General features: G+C 33.3%; 1 protein-coding gene across 1 annotated transcript in view; it reads right to left on the bottom strand.

Annotated features, from left to right (window-relative positions):
- LOC136292507 (formin-like) overlaps positions 1 to 16,881 on the bottom strand; it is a 128,430-nt gene that overhangs the window by 44,003 nt on the left and 67,546 nt on the right. Inside the window, exons 9-12 of the mRNA XM_066188309.1 lie at positions 14,709 to 14,838; positions 13,120 to 13,266; positions 9,747 to 9,806; positions 7,703 to 7,823 (exon numbers count right to left, since the gene is read on the bottom strand). Coding sequence (XP_066044406.1) covers positions 7,703 to 7,823; positions 9,747 to 9,806; positions 13,120 to 13,266; positions 14,709 to 14,838 — 458 coding nt within the window. The remainder of the gene's footprint in view (positions 1 to 7,702; positions 7,824 to 9,746; positions 9,807 to 13,119; positions 13,267 to 14,708; positions 14,839 to 16,881) is intronic.

The following is a 16,881-nucleotide window of genomic DNA, read 5'->3' as shown; positions in this document are numbered from 1 at the left end:
TAATAAACATCCAATGAAATTCATAAATTTATATTATTCAGCAAGTGCTATAAAATTTTCTCATGATTTCTTGGGTTCCTTTGGTTTTTGATTTATTAATTTTCTTGCTTGGAAACAACTTTGCAAGCTAATCAAATAGTTACTGGTGGAGATGCATGTGTAACCATTGGACACTGCTGCAGGATCTGGTTCTAGTCTCCTGTTATAACATGCACTTAGGTACCTACTTACTGGAGCTGTTCACATGATATTAATTGAATGCATTTTGCACTATCTACAGCTTTTGCACTTATGTATAAACTTGCACATAAATTTTCTTTCCAAACAGAATTTTAAATAATGTACAGAAGGGAAGAGATTAATTTTGATTCCGTGGGAGCATGGTAAGAATTTTAACAACTTCCAACTGCAAGAGACTATGCTGCTACTGACTCAGAAAAGTTTCACAGACAGTATTTTATCTGCCCTTTTGGACACATTTTGATAATCAGTACATGACAATAACAGAATGCACAAATGTTCAAGCACTGTCACCAAAGCCAGAGTGGAGCTGACTGACAGAGAAGCCTTTGAAGAAAGCAGAGATGGAAATGATTCCATGATCTCCAACAGCGGGGTGGGAAGTTTTCTAAGACAAAACTATCTGAGAAAAATGTAAAAGGGCATCAGACTGTGGTAGCACTTTGTTCTCAAGCTTAGTTTTTATTGCCTTAAATAAAGGTCAAAAATTTAATGCAAAAAGTGTTAACACACATAAAACTAAATACACATTCTAACCTACTAATTGCTTGTATAACTACTGTTCCATGAAGATATTTTCAGCTAATTTAAAAGAAGAAATGTGCTTCTATATACAGTAATTTTCTTCACACATTAATAATTCCTTTTTCTTAAAAAATAATTTCAGAGGATAGAAGACAGTAAGCAAAAAGTCCAGTCTTTGTCTGTAACACATTTCCTCATGACACACAGCAATAAGTATCTTTTTAGGTGCTCTACCTGTCACGTATAAATGAGACAGAAAAAACATTTCAGTGGTATGTCCTAAGATGTGGGAAGTGAAATAATTTAATTAGTGGCATACAAAACACTCTGTAAAGTTCACCCATTCTGAAGGAGTCAGACATCTTGACAATTCTCACAAGCTGGATCAGATATTCCACCTTTGCCTTTTGAATGGGCTTCGTTTGTTTATTATAAGTTCAACATCATTTTTGAACTTTCAGAGTTAGTGATGGCATACAGAGGAACTTTCAGAACTTAGTTTCAACTACCCTAAACCAAACTTTTTTAGCTCCTTGTTTGGTGAAAGCGCATCAACATTTTATACAAATAATTTAAAAACCTTTCTGTTAAAATTGTTTCTCAAGAATACATTTAGCAAAATGAAGAAAGACTGCTAGAAAAACTAAATATTTTTCACACCATAGCAACATATCTGAGCCTCTGCTTAATGTACTCCTTCTGAAATGGTAGTTTACATTCAGGGCACCCTTCAGCAGAGAAGCACACTGCAAGGGACTGAACAGTACATAGAAATGATTATAATGACTAAAGCCTCATAATTTTCCAGTCAAGTCTTTGAAAGATTCCTGTAAGTGATTCCAGCACACATGATAAGTAGAAAATTTTTGTTAAGTGTCAAGATCCAAACATACAGAACTCCACACATCATTAAGATCTGTCAAGAGTGTAGAACTCTGCATTAGCAGAATCTGCTGAGAAACTGGAACATTTCCCTCCGCTCTGAACAGTAGAAAAAAAAGAATATTTTGAAACTGAAGAGTCTTGTCTGGGTAATTGAGAGGAAGACAACATTTTTAAGAAGCAAGAATAATATTTTCATCAGATGAACTAAGATTTTTACTGTGTTAAGAAAAAAAAGGACCTTTCAAATACTCAAACATTTTATCACTTATTACACTGAATGAGAGATCAGATATAAGAGAATTGGATAACGGCTGAGATGGTTTATGAACTGAAACTGTAGAAGCCAGAGAAGTGATCTGCTATTTTCCTCTCTATAGCTGGATCTCTGATTTTATGTGCAAGACAGATCATAAAGTTGGACCTAATTAATTCTTCTACCAAGTTGGAAGACGTTTAGTTCAGCTGGAGCATTCAGCTTAGATTTAAAATCATGTGAATTCATAAACTACCTGCAATATTAGCAGGAACACTTCTCAAAGTGCTAATGAGCCCCACTATTACTAATTTGCACCCCAGAATCTGAACTAATGCAGTTTCAATCTTTGATACGTGACTATCCCAATTCTAGCAGAAATCTGTCCTGTCTTACTGCATACTTCTGCAAAGAGGAAAAGCTGATGAGGTCCATAAATATGAAGTCATGGTTCCCCCCAACACTACTATTTAACACTCTCCAAACTACATAATTCATTATACATCCTACACATTGATAGTGACAGTATTCCTCCTGTTCCCAGATGTACACTACCTGCTCCCAGATGTATTCTTCATAGTTACGTAACTAACGCTTAACACACACACGCGTATTTATTTATTTAAAAGGGCACACAAAAAAGTGCACAGAAAATCATAAATGTGGTATTTCCCAGATTCAGTTTAGAATCTTAACATTTGCAGAATGATTTTTAACAAGAAATTTCCGAGAATTCTTTAGCCAAAGGACAAAAAAAATTATAAAAAAAAATAACAGCATGCCATTGTTTAACCAACAGAAAGCTTTCTCCCTGTGCCTTTATGCACACATGCAGACATCTGCTTTCAGGAAGTAAACCCTTCAAAAGCATAATTGCTTTTCTCCTCTATTATACATCTGAATGTTTAAACCATTTATACCATTCTGTACTATCCTTTTTTATATTAAAACCTAAAAAATCAGTGAAATTTTAAGAAATTACCTACTTAGAAAAAATACTAAAGGTATTCACATATGAATGTTATCGGTGTAACACTGGAAAAAAGTTAGCTTTATTGTAAAATAAAATCCAATGCACATATAGAAAATGCATTTTAAATGCTTGTGTTGGATCTTTCTAAATCAAAAGAAACTGAAATACATCTCACCCTGCTGAAGCAAGAGACTATTCAAAAAGTGGTCAGAAATCTCTGAGAATGAAGAGCGCCAACTCTTGCAAAAAAACCCTTTTCCTGTACAAAGCCATCCTTTGCTCTTTTCCTTTCATCATTTTGCATTGCTTCAAAATAGATAATGTAAATACTGGAATGTGGAAAAACAGTGAAACCACATACAAAACAACATGCTTCTTTTATGCTATTACCTAGAGAAATAACACATGCACCTTTTTGGCTCCTCACATTCCACTATCCAATTCAAATTTCTACTTGCTTGCACTTCCAAAATTTCAAAGAACATATAACTAACATAAAGAAAATTAAAGTATGTCCTGTAAATTATCATACAACTTCTCTGCTCCTGCTGGGAAGATTTTATAACATGTATGTTACTCAGACATTTAAGCCCCTCTTTTAAACTGACTTAAAACATTTAATTTAAATTAGACTAAGGCATCAATTGGTTGAAAATATTTTGGAAGAGTGTTTGATACTTTCTGGAATGCTATCATCCTGCAATGAATAAGCAATAATCTTTTATCAAGACAGCTATTGACCCTAAAAATTATTTAGAGAGTTAATACTAAAAATTGATATAATACTTACAATTTTCTTGATGTGATTGAGTAAACTTACTGCCTATCAAGCAAATCAAACAACAGACAAAAGCCCTCAACATTGTAATCCTTGCACTATTGATTATTACTGTTTCATGATTATACTAAAGCTCTAGTACATAGAACAGACTTTACTAAAGGTTGTATTATGTGTGAACTGAATATATAATTCCACCTGAACAAATGATAACCCATCAAATTAAGTTCTGAATCAAAGTATACATAGAAATCCAACAAAATCAGAAATTACCTCCATCTATTAATTGAAGTCATCAATTAATCTCTAGAACAAAACCAAGCTATAGTTAATTAGGGGACATTTTGTTGCAAAACTCTTTCACTCAGTTTGAGGACTCTGATGGGAAAAGACATTTAGTTTTAAATTAACTTCTTGGAATAATACCAATTAAACTTTTCTGCCTTTGTATGTTTTCCTATTGATAAATATATTCCTTTCCAAACCTTGATAAATTCAGATGTTTTTCAGTACTTTAAATCTGGAAAATCAGAGTTTTAGTCTGCATGAACTCATTATTTTTTCTTTTTGCAGTTTCCTCCTTGACTCTATTTAAAGTAATAGTTACTGAAAGCATTGAGAATGAGTGACTCTTTTTAACTTCCATCCATTTCTTATTTCTAAATTCTCTTCCCTGCTTTGCAATAGAATGTGATACATAGCTACTTGAAGAAGCACTGAATGAGAGCAGTGTAGGTGCAGCCTACCTTGGTTTCCATTTTTAACAATTCAATAAATATCTTTGCTCTTTCATTTGTTAAGGTCAAGATTACAAAAAAGTTACAATAAACATCACATTGTATTACATGAAGCATCTAATATTGCTTTCCTTTGAGGAACGGAGCAGCACAAAATTTTAAAATTTTATGTACTGTATTGCAAAGAAGAGGAATGAGTATGACAGATGGAAACAATCTGCAGGGCAACTAATTTATTCAAAATTGTTCAACTTTGGACATGGATTAATAAAAGGATTCATGGCAAAACTTATACTAGTCTATCAAACTTCGGTAAAGTGGCTTTCTTTCTGAAAATTTTTTATGACTACACATTTAAAACATTCTGTGCTTATTCCAGAAGAATACCAATTTCAAGAATACCAAGTGGTATTGTCCAAATTAGAAGGTAAATCATGTTCGGTCACAGGGAAAGAAAAATGTGGGAATCATTAATTGCCCTAGACAAGGAACAAGATGTCTTACAATCTTAAGCAAAGCAAAACCTTTTCTTTCCATAACTCTCCAGATTAACCAGCACATGTTAAATGAATAAATGTATCTGCTTATGATACTGTGCATCATTTCAAAAACTTGGAAATACACCAACAGACATGGAGTGAAAACCTGAGTTACCAGAAAATTCTTTCTAGTTGGATGTTAGAATGGAACCAGATTTCACCCTAAAATTTTCATCTTACCATCTAATATCCACTTTTTTCCCCTTAAAAGCCTATATTAAATGCATATTTTTGTTTCTTATTCTTTTTAACCTAAAACACTCATGATTAATAGTTTGTTCTGGGATATGTTTTAAAAACCTGTTGGATTAAGGTTCTCAAAAAACCTTTTGAATTCTTGAGTCTAACTTCAGTCTAATCCCTTCAGAGTAAAGTTAGCCTGTACCTTTAAAGTCTAACCTGAAAGATTTAAAAATAGCAAACTGTATGGAACTCAATCTATTTATCTGAAAAGGCTGAAAGAGTTTGTACTCCATTTAGATTTGAACTCTTGGTTCCACAGTGTCTAGGTATTTCAAACCAGAAGTTTATACCATGAGGTTTATAAGACATGACACTCATGATAACTCCATCTTTCCTATGTTAATATCCATGTTAGAAACATAAATGAATGCCTTGATAAACTAGTCAAATATATTTTTAAATATTAAATGACAACTCATATGAAAAGTAACTATCAAAATTGCCATTTCAGTTGCAAGAAGTGATATGTTTCTTTTTTCTTAATCATTTCTTTAAAATCTTAGAAAAAAGGAAAGTAATTTACAGGAACATTAGTTCATTCCCTAATGACACAATGAAAACCTCTCTTCCATTTATTACCTTTGCCTCATCCCACTTTCAAGGTAATCTGCTTGAGACCTTAGCCAACAAACTGTGAAACAAATCCAATGTACCCTATAACACAGGCAGCCCCAGTTAATATTGTTCAAATTATTTACATCTGAAGGGCCGCGCCTGTCTGGATAGCTGGGCCCGACGCTTCTCTGGACTTGGTTTCTGCTACTCACATCTGTTTCAGCTTTAGACTTTCACTGGTATTCTGCCAGCAGCCACAACTTTTTAATGGCTACAATAAACTACAGAGACTCATCAAATCTTTGTTGTACGTGTTAAAATTATAACCTCTTCAATTAAAATTCTAATTTAAAAATTAACTAGAGCATTAACTGAAGAAAATAATTTAAAAGGGAATCTTTGAAAAAAGATAAGTTCTTATGTAAGTGATTGTTTCTTTGTTTAAATGTAAGAGAAATAATTACAGGAATGCTTATTAGAATCTGTTGCATATTTCTAAGTGATAAAATACCAACATCTGAAAACATTTCCACAACCTTTTTCATTTCACATCTTTGCTGTCATTAACTTTGTATGTTAATTGCTTTGGCTGGCTTTAACATACACCTTTACAAAGAATTATGGAAACAACCTCAAGATAACAATTTTTCTAGATTTGCTATAAATACCTACAAAAATTTGATTTAGCAACCAGAAATCAGTGATTACAAGAAAGCTGAAGTTTTTATCTTAGAAGAGTTTAGCTTTCCCTACTTGCTGTTTGTGCTTTCGCAATGTCGAACAAATATGATGTGAATGTCCCAGCCTCAATGCAGATCCTGCACAACTAAGATGTATGACAGCAGGACTACATGCTGAAAAAGTACAAGATCAAACACAGATCATGTTTCTGCAAAAACTAGCCCAAAAGAGGGCAGGCCAAGGGGCTTACAGGGCCAAGCGATGAGAGGAGATAGAGCACTCACTTATGCCCGGGTTGAACAAACAACAACTGATACTTTCCTACCACTATTAACCTTTGAAATTATCCTAAGGATGGCAGTGACCTAATCCAGCAATTCCTAGCTGTAAGGATAAACTATTTTGTAACGGTTTTCAGCGCCTTCCATTGAAACAATTTGAAAATAATTATCTTGTTCAGCTCTTATTATAAAAGGACTCTTCCATTCTGGTGCAAACATGTAAATCTAAATATAAAAGTTTTTCCATGTTTTTATGCAGATTCTCTTCCTAAACCCCATCTTCCACACAGAACTCCCATAGTAAAGTATAAACTTTTCTATAACAAGAAAAAGGCTTAAAATATTCAGTCATCATTTGCTGAATTTATTTTAGAAAATTGCATGCAGCACAAAATAAAAAAGAAACTGCTTGGAATACTTAAGAGAACAACCCTTCCTACTTTATGTCCACTCAGTACCTTGATTGATAGATGAGTTGGGTTTCTGAGCCCCTCTTTATAATAAACATTTTTAAATGTTTATTTTATGTCCCAGGGTGAAAATATTTTGAACTGGAGCTTTCAATTTCCCTTTGCTCTGCCTTGGCAAGCTGTGTTTTATTTCTACATTAATAGTATCCAACTCTTTCTTGTAGCTTTTAAATTGTTGTTATACAAGTACTGAAGAAAGTATTTATGTTATGGAGCTAACAGATATCTATAGTTAAACACATAGTTCTGGAGAAGCCAGAGAAAAATTCACACTAAACTAAAGAAATATTCAGAAAGATTTCTTTAGGGGCCTTTCGATTGTAAAAGGGAAAATTACTTTTCAGGATCTCTACTTTCATTTTTATTAAGTCATGAGTTAATTTTTTTTTCTTTCTAATTTATGTGAGTAATTTGTGCTACAGTGTAAAAACTCTAAATGAATCAACACTATAAACCTAATTAGCAATAAGAAAACCTCATAAAGATCACATTTTAAATGGCACTTTGTTGTTAGCAGAATAAATGTGAAAGTTCCCAGTTACCTTCTAGATCTCTCTTCAGTTTCCTTAAGTCTTTTATTAGGTCTTCAAATTTAACTTGGGAGGCCTGGAAAAAATCCTGTGGTTCTGGTAAAGGAAAAATACTCTTGTCTGTTCCTGCTTCCTAAACAAACAAACAAACAAATAGGCCATTAAGAAAATTGAATGCATTTCCAGTGAAATAAATAGCTTTTTGAAAAATATTCTCATCTATGAAACAGTTTTAAAACTACAAAAATAACATATTTTAAATCATTCTTGCTAAAACAACATCTCATTCAAGATTAAATACTGACCATTCAGAGTATTGAAACTTCCTTTTAGATGTTGTAAAGCAAACTGTGCTCAATTTAAATTTTGAAACAACATTAAACACACAATATTTCAGTTAATTTTATGTCAATAAAGGTTCAGATAAGGGATTAGAAGTTTCTTTAAAAAAGATAACAGGAATGCCCATTTTAATGCAAGAAGGGATCTTATGCCAGAAGTTTGTGGTTTCACTCTCTCACAATTCATTAAAAACACACACACTTTATAAGCATAAATTGAAAACCCTATCCATATATTTCCTGAAGCAGTTTATACAGATAAAAATAGGCAGTTGAATGCATGTGGCTAAATAAATAACAGGGGTTAAAGTCTGTATGGAAATCCTAAGTATATACCTTATTTTTAGCACAGTAAGAAAAATGAATCAGAAGTAAAACAAATAAACAAAAACTCCCCACAAACAAGACAAAACAAAACAAAACAATCCGGCAACCAACCAACAAAAAACTTTTACAAGGTTCAACGCAGTATCTCCAGTGGAATTTTAAGAAGTAAAGCATGTATAAATGGTATTAATATGACATTGCTGTGTATAAGCATAAATTACTGAGTCTGAAATATGCATATACCTGTATAGATTTCAGTCTGTAATATTGGAAAACTCATAGGTTGGAGAACTAATTGTTTTGTGAATGGGGAAAGAATAATTTTGTAATTATAAAGATATGAACATTTTGGTGGAGAAAGTGCAATGGATGATAATTACCCTGTGTTTATTTCCTCCCAAGGAAGATATACTGTTTTGTTTCACAAAATTCCTTGATGTAAAATTACAGTATAGTAGGAAGTTTGCATCAATTTAAATAAATCAATTAAATATTTTAATAAATTAATTAGAAAGCATTAAAAAATCCCAATACCCCCCAAAAACCCCAAACCAACAAAACCACCAACCACAGAAAACACAAGCAAGAGAAACAAACAAACACAAAAAACCTTAAAGAAAGAATGATACAGATCTACATATCTTGGGGCTACTAACTCATTAATTTAACAACCTTATGTAAGAATTAAAAAGAAGAAGAAGAAAAAAAAAGAAAATCAATTTAAATTGTTGAAAATCATTGTTAAAATAAATTAATAGCAGCATTATAATTTAAAATACAATGGTTTAAATTTTCCACTCAATACGTTTGGCTATTTCCAATACCAAATATACATATATACATATATATATATATATATATATATATATAATATAACAATGTATACAATATATATAAATGCATATACAGAAGAGTATCACATACAACAGAATTTAACTCACAGCAGCATTTGAACACCTAACTTCATTCACATGAGCTGACTCACCTATCTTAAAATACCAACCTGTCCTCGCATTTTTTGTCCTAAGAGAGAAACCATGCTTTTGCCTTCCAATATCATGACATCAAAAGAAATTTTACAATGTTACAGCCACCCAGATATAATAAGGCAGGGGTGGAGTGACCACCTGTCCAGTCTGCAACAGTCACAGCTAATTGCCTGCGGTTCTCTCAACAACCAATGTAAAATTTCCCAAAGTCTTGTCTTGAAACTTATAGCAAATTTCACGCCTATTGAGGTACACAACTATTATAAGAAAGCAAAAGAAATGGATTTTATTTTCCCATCAGAGGTACTATGTTCAGATTCCTATAAAGCTGTTACAAACCCTTTTACCATCTCTTAAAGAAAACCAGCTTTGGAGAAACAGATAGACCAAATCATTTACCTTATCACAATGGCGTAGGTAATACATGACGACATAATCCACAAGATTAATACCATTATCCTAGGAGAAATTAAAGATGTGTGATTAACACTGACTCAATGCGTTAAAATGTACTCTATTTAAAATTAAATTAATTACTATCTTATACTGCTGTGAGAAATAGGATTCACAACATTTTTAGCCTTATTTTAGCAATATTTTTAGCCTTAGCATTACTGACCAAAAAAAATTTGATCTTTTACAACACTGACTTCATCGTACAACTAGATCCAGAGTTTGTTTTGGTTTTAAATTCCAGGTAAAAATACATGCAGAGAAGAATACACAGGAGAAGCTGTCCCCACATTTTATGTTATAATAGAAGGCATTAAAGAATAATAATATTAACTCAAATAACAATATTATTGAATAATATTACTCTTAAGCATAATATCAACTAAATATTACAGTCACCTCAGATACATTGATGTGAACAGAATTTCTTGATTCCTATAGTCTCAATCATCTATAAGAAGAATTCAAAAAAGGTATAGGTACTTTACATATTTTATTCTAAATATAAAATCAGATAGCATTCAACTAAGAAGTATACTTCATGCCTTGTTACCATACAAATAGGAATTTTAATTCTCACTTTATGGAAACACCATTTCCATGTTCCTGCACACAACTGTAAACAGTATTTTATTTTGTTACATGTCATTTGGTCAGCATGGGCCAGATGAACTAAGGAAAAGTTATACATTACATTCAGCAATATAAAAGAACCATGATATAGGGAATTATATCTGGAATGCCTTTGAAGTTTTTTGGATGTGTTTTCATATTTTATATTGACAGGTATCAGAACAAACATTTGTATGTGAACGATGTCTGACTTCCTGAACAGAGCTGCCTTGTCTATAAGAGAGTCTGCAGCGCATTATATTTTATTAGTATCATACACCAGCAAAATTCTTAACTAAGTAAGTCACTGCTGTCATGCAGAAAAAGCCACCCTGCATGTTTAAGAGTTTTAGAAGTCATTACTGGAGGGTCAAAAAATCTCTATAAAAAGTAACTTTCTAAGCTTATATGACAATAAATGACTTTTATGTGAAATAAGAGGTATTTAGCATTGGCTTTTTACCTTAGCTCATGGAATTCAGCTCAGTTAAGATGTATTTGCTGGCAATTCAGGAGAAGGGAGTAATGGGACAAAGGAAGGATACCTTAATGTTCAAATGTACAAGACCCTGAATTCTTCTTCTTTGCAATTACAGACTACCAATTATCTCTGAGGTTTAATGTCTGCCTGTAGCAACTGGACCCTTTGAGGTTTCATGCATTTTGAAGACTAATCGAAACTAATAACATATTTATTCTGGCTACCAGGAAACTGTAAATAACATTATTTCTTAGCTTGTCTCACTAAGGAACAAGCCTTACACAGTTACATTTTATATCAGTTACTCCTTTTCATAATGCATCCTTTTGGAACACGCTTGCTAAATTCAGCCACTTTGGAAAGTCCCAGAGATTATTATATTCTATGAAGTTTATAGATAGATAAAAGAGTGACACTAAACCTAGTAGTTCTATTGAGAAAAGTCAGGCAAAGCTGAGCTTTACATTTTTCTTCAAGACAGATAGCCAGCCAACAAACGCCCGAGTAATGGGAAACTTGGCCTGGTTCAAGTTAAGCTGCTGTTTGTACTGTGTCTTGTCCATGCAGTAGGACTGGGAAAAAAGTGGTTATATGAAACAGCTGAACCATCACAGTGAAGATGGAAGTAAGAATTAGAATCACAGAATCATTTCGGTTGGAAAATACCTTTAAGATCATTGAGTCCAACTGAAAATCCAGCATTGCCAAGTCCACCACTAAACTATATTCCAAAGTGCCAGCTCCAGGGTCATTGATTCCACCACCTCTCTGGACAGCCTGTTCCAATGCCTTATAACCCTTTCAGTGAAGAATTTTTTCCTAATATCCAAGCTAAACTTCCCTTAAAAGAACTTGAGGCTGCTTCCTCTCATCCTATTGTTTGTTACTTAAGAGAACACACCTACCTACACCTGGCTACAGCCTCCTTTCAGGGAGTTGTAGAAAGTTATAAGGTTTCAAGTGAGCATCCTTTTCTCAGTGCTAAACTACCCTAGCTTCCTCAACTGCTCCTTTTAAGACTTGTGCTCCAGACTCTTTATCAGTTTTGTTGATCTTTGGACATGCTCCAGCACCTCAACATCTTTAGGAGACAAAGGACACAAGTCTTTTGGGAAAAGCTTTCATTAAAACAGTTGCTCACTGAACAAGTAATTTACTGTGTTTCTACACTTTGTTAATGATGATATACACAAGTAAAACAAAATGTTCCATAGATATACTGTTTTGCTGACAGTGCCTGTCTCCCAAGTGCACTCCTGTGAACATGAAGCATAATGGGAACAAAAGCTTAAAATCTACATCTCTTGTAGTTAAGAAACCACTTCACATAAGAAAAGAAGAGCATGAAAGATTTTTTTCTTCACACTCCAAGTCTATACCAACATGAGCAAAAAATTATCTCCTATTCTTTGCTGCTTCCTATATCCATGTGGTGTCTAGGTATATTTCGGCAATGAACACCTTTAAGCAGTGTTTCCATTGCCTACCTTACTTAACACCTCCTCATCCGCCCTACTGAAATAAGAAACAAAGTAATCTCATCTCAGAAAGTGTCTATTCTTAGAACCTGACTTTGATCCTAGCATGACTAATCAAAAAATAGCTAGTGCTTCTCAATTTTTGACAAAATAATTTACTGCCATCTATAAGCATTTTCTCATGCATGCCACTCAAACTTCAAGTCCTACATCCATTTAACTGACAATTTTAAAAAAAAGACTGAAAGTATCTTGTTGGGTGTGACACCGCTTTGATCTCTCATACATAATTTGTTAGTGCATACACTACAATGAACAATTACTGATATTTTGTTTTTAAACCTGATTTTTAAAGAGTTTTTATTCACACAGAGCAACCTTCATGTAAGAGCATGAAAAAAGAATGGAGACATTTACTGGAGAAGACTTGAGCAGTCTGTGGTCTCTCACTTCTCTCTGCCCTACTGTAATTAAGTCCCTGCTAAAAAAAGAGACACACAGAAGTTCTCACATAACGTACTTATCCTAGTAGTACTGAACAGAAGAAATTAGATATTAAGACAACATACACGTACAGGAGAAGAAGGTGAAAAGCTAGGAGAAAAAGGAATGAAAACTGCACAAAGCACCTTGCTTTTTCAAGTAAGAATAGTAAGAAATAAAAAATTAACTTCTGACAGATGAAGGAACAATAAAAAAAAAAAAATCCCTTCAGAAAAATTATCTTTAGCCAAACATTAGTACTTACTCTGCTTTTGACATCCTTTAGTTTGGGGAGTATTTCCAAACCAAACCCATCAGCTTGACCTCGGGTCCTATTCCCTCCATTCATATAGTTTCCAAAAGCCAGAATCAAACCCAAAATTTCCTTTACACTTTTCATGCTCAGCAAAGCCTGGAAAATGGATACTGGTCTGTAAATTCGGTTGACACAAAAATTCTAATTGCTAATACAAAACATTTTATTCATTTTATTTTTGTTAAAGCTTTTTTCTTGTCTGGTTTTACCTTGGTAGGTAAGGAAAGCTGAAGCTGGTACAATAATCAAAACTTCAAGAGAAACTTTTTAGACTCTATCTCCCTAAAATACTATGTTTAATGTAATCCATACAAAGTAAACCATATGGCATAAAATACTATGTCAATAACAAAAAGATTAATGGAAGATTTCTAAACATTCTCAGAAGACTTCAAAAGTCTTATAGACATGGAGGTGGTTTATCATGAGTTTGCACAATGCAGAGTCAAATGGAGATGTGCTATTTTTGCTGCCATCAGGTTAGACTCAGCCTGCCACTCAGTCTGCTTCTCATAGGTCTGAAAATTCACATTCTTGGATCCATACTTAATCCAGATATAAGAGGGCTAAGGACTGACTAATTACATGCCTCAGAACAGAAAACAGTTCTAGAAACATAGTGTAGAACTAGTGAATTATTTTCAGTTACACATAAAGACATCTGTCAGTTGACAATCTGAGGCCACAGGCATAATTCTTCGCTATGGAGCCTTCTACACAGGATAAATCAGTTTCAGTGTGAACTCCTCGTAAGTTAATTGAAGGCAATACGACTTTCCCTATCTCATACAACACTGATTCTTCATTTATGCCTCCTTTGGAAAGGAAAAAACAAGCAACTATTTCTATTGCAAAGAAATCTAAAGGGGTAGAGCATGGGTACTCTGTGAAAGTAAAGCTAATCAAAAACTAATCTTCAAATTAGAAAAAAAATAAAATTAACTGCTTTTCTGGTTAGGATGTTAGACCTTTAGGCCACTATTTAATTTCTCTCCTAATTTTCACCTAGTTCTACTTTTCATAATTTATTTGTTATAACTAAAAATCTTGTCCTTAGTCTTTCATAATATGGAAATATTAGGTAGAGCTTTGTCCCCTACTAAAAATTCTGCTGTATCAGGGTTACAGAAATCAATAGGTGCCATGGGAAAGTAATAAGCTAATGAACATGACAAGAAACTATTGGCATCAACACTGGTATGCAAATAAATGGCAGTTTGCAAAGCCCCATACTAAGCTTGTCTTATATTTATTTTTTAGTTTATGAAGACTATCTATTACACTACTTAATAGGCAAAGTAATAAAAAATCTAACATTTAAATACAAATAGGTTGCTGTGTACTCCATGGGGCATCACACTCAATTCACTTTCCTGCTTCCCTCTTCCTTTTGTTCCTTTCAGCAGCTAAAAATTTACTACAGCTTTACTTCCTAAAAAGCCGGTAAGCAGGATTAATGTTCCTCACTTATGGTAAAAAAGAAGCATAAATACTCTACAATATATTCAAGTTTTAATTAAGCTTTCATAAGGACTTGCCTTGGAAACACGAGTCACGATATCTACTTTCCGGTGCACTGATGTTATCCCCTCAGAGAAAACCGACTGGAAGATAATACACTGAGCTCGTTCTGCAAAGTTGGGGATTTGAGACAACTCATAGAGAAATCTGTGGGGAAAAAAGGACTATTAATGAATCTTTTTAATTCTTCCCAGTGGGTTACATAATGGATCAAAGCCTGCAGTGTCATGAAATATACATGCACTCTTTCCTACTTGAATCAAATCTGAATTTATAATTGTTATATACTAAGAATGCATTAAAAATCCTATTAATGTTAAGAAAAAGGCAAGACATTAATCATTATCATATGAGTCCATTAAGTATCATAGCTGCAGAGTAATAAACAGAAGAATCTCAAACCAAAATCATTCACTGTTAAAAAAAAAAGGAAAATCAACATAGCACTACCTACATACTAACTTAGGCAGTTTTGTTTCCCTCAAAATATGCTCAGAAATACAGAACTCAATATATTCCCACAAATTTATTTCATTATATACAATGTCTGCTGAAAGCTTTCTTCTGATTCTCAGCATCAATTTTCTTTTTCTAATTTGCACCACACTTCCAATCATTTAGCAGCATGTTTTATGGGAATACACCTAGCTGTGTATTTAGCTCTCAACAATATGTACCTCATAGGTACATACTCCTCATGATTCTATTGTAGCTTTTTGTCTTTTAACTCTTCGGTAAACAAAAATAAATAGAGTCACAATCAACAACTGTAATTCAGACCTCACAAAAAGACAGCATCCCAAAGGCATGAGTAATTCCCCCTTTTCATCAATTTATAAGATCTTGGCTAATAATACAAGAAGCTTTAGCATTTCTTACAATAACAATATATAACAACAATAATTTGCTCTTGGGTTTAGAATTCAAGATTTAAGAGATATACAAGCTTTCTTGAAATCCAGAAGCAAACTTGTCTTTTGCTCCAACATCACTTTAGCATCATTCTTCTAATCTCCTGTCTACAGATATCCTTGGATTCCCCTTAATGCAATGCCATAGAAATTTTTCTACCAGACTGAATTTTGGGAAATTCAGTATTCAATTTATTAGCTTGAATTCTTCTTAACTTTATTTTTATCATTTAAGACAATACACCCGATTTTTCCAAATTATTTCTTTTTTACAATAAATAATATCAGTATTTTAAAATCTGCTTTATACTTTTCTCATGCACGCTAGGCTTTGCTGAGTACATAGTGACTGTTTAAAAAATCATCAGAATTCACCTGTGGCTGGTGTGAAATACTATGTTTTAATTGAAGTGCCATTTTTTTTGTTTCTTTTTCTTCCTTGCCTGATGAAAAAAACTATTGTGAGAGAAGGATCAGGGAGGCTCAGCTTGGCTCTTAGGCTAAAGAAGTGGGAAAAAAGAAATGCCAAGCTGGTATTAATAAAAATGCTTCCTATTGGGAACGAATGGTATTGCCAGGAAAAAAAAAGAGGGTATTTTGCACTTTGTGTGAGAGAAACAAAGGAAAGAAAAAACAAACTGCTTCATTAAAGTTCTAACATACATACAATTAAAAAGTTCAAATTTAAAAAGTCAAAGGGCACATATTCTTGCCTTCCTGTGGAAAAAGAACTATTTCCCACATGGCTGACTATCAAATACAATGTCATTGCACCGAGAGTTAAAAGTGCATCAGTGTAAAAAGAAGATGTCTCCAGATTATGGAATTCAGAATATCCAAAGTAAATATCCAGACAGAACACTTGTAACTGAAATCTGTCACAAAAAAAGAATCTTAGTGACTGCAAATGTAGCTACTAAACAAAAAGTCATAGCATAAAACTATGGCTGTCACAGATAAACCACCAGTTCAGATGGATAAGACTTAAGAAGAAAAAGAAACATTCTTATTTCAATTTTACTCTGAGAAAAGTATGATTTTGACTTAAACCAATGATGATGTGGCTGTGCCATAGCTTTTGGATGGGTTTCTCATAACTACAATTCTGGTGACCTAAAATAAACATAGAAAATATGCTGTTCATCTCCATGAGGTACATTGTACTCCTGTCTTTCAGAAACCGTAAATAAAAAATGCATTTCCTTGAAAACTCCTTTAGCCTACCAGAATCTTGTAGTTAAGGACTTGAGAGAACTTTCAAGTCAGGCATATTGTTATG

Source organism: Chamaea fasciata, unplaced genomic scaffold (assembly GCF_029207755.1).
Source record: "Chamaea fasciata isolate MVZ Bird 193981 ecotype frontalis unplaced genomic scaffold, bChaFas1.0.hap1 SCAF_7, whole genome shotgun sequence".
In the NCBI taxonomy this organism is placed as follows: Eukaryota; Metazoa; Chordata; class Aves; order Passeriformes; family Sylviidae; genus Chamaea; species Chamaea fasciata.
The sequence above is the reverse complement of the archived record's forward strand: the minus strand, read 5'-3'. Positions and strand labels throughout refer to the sequence as shown.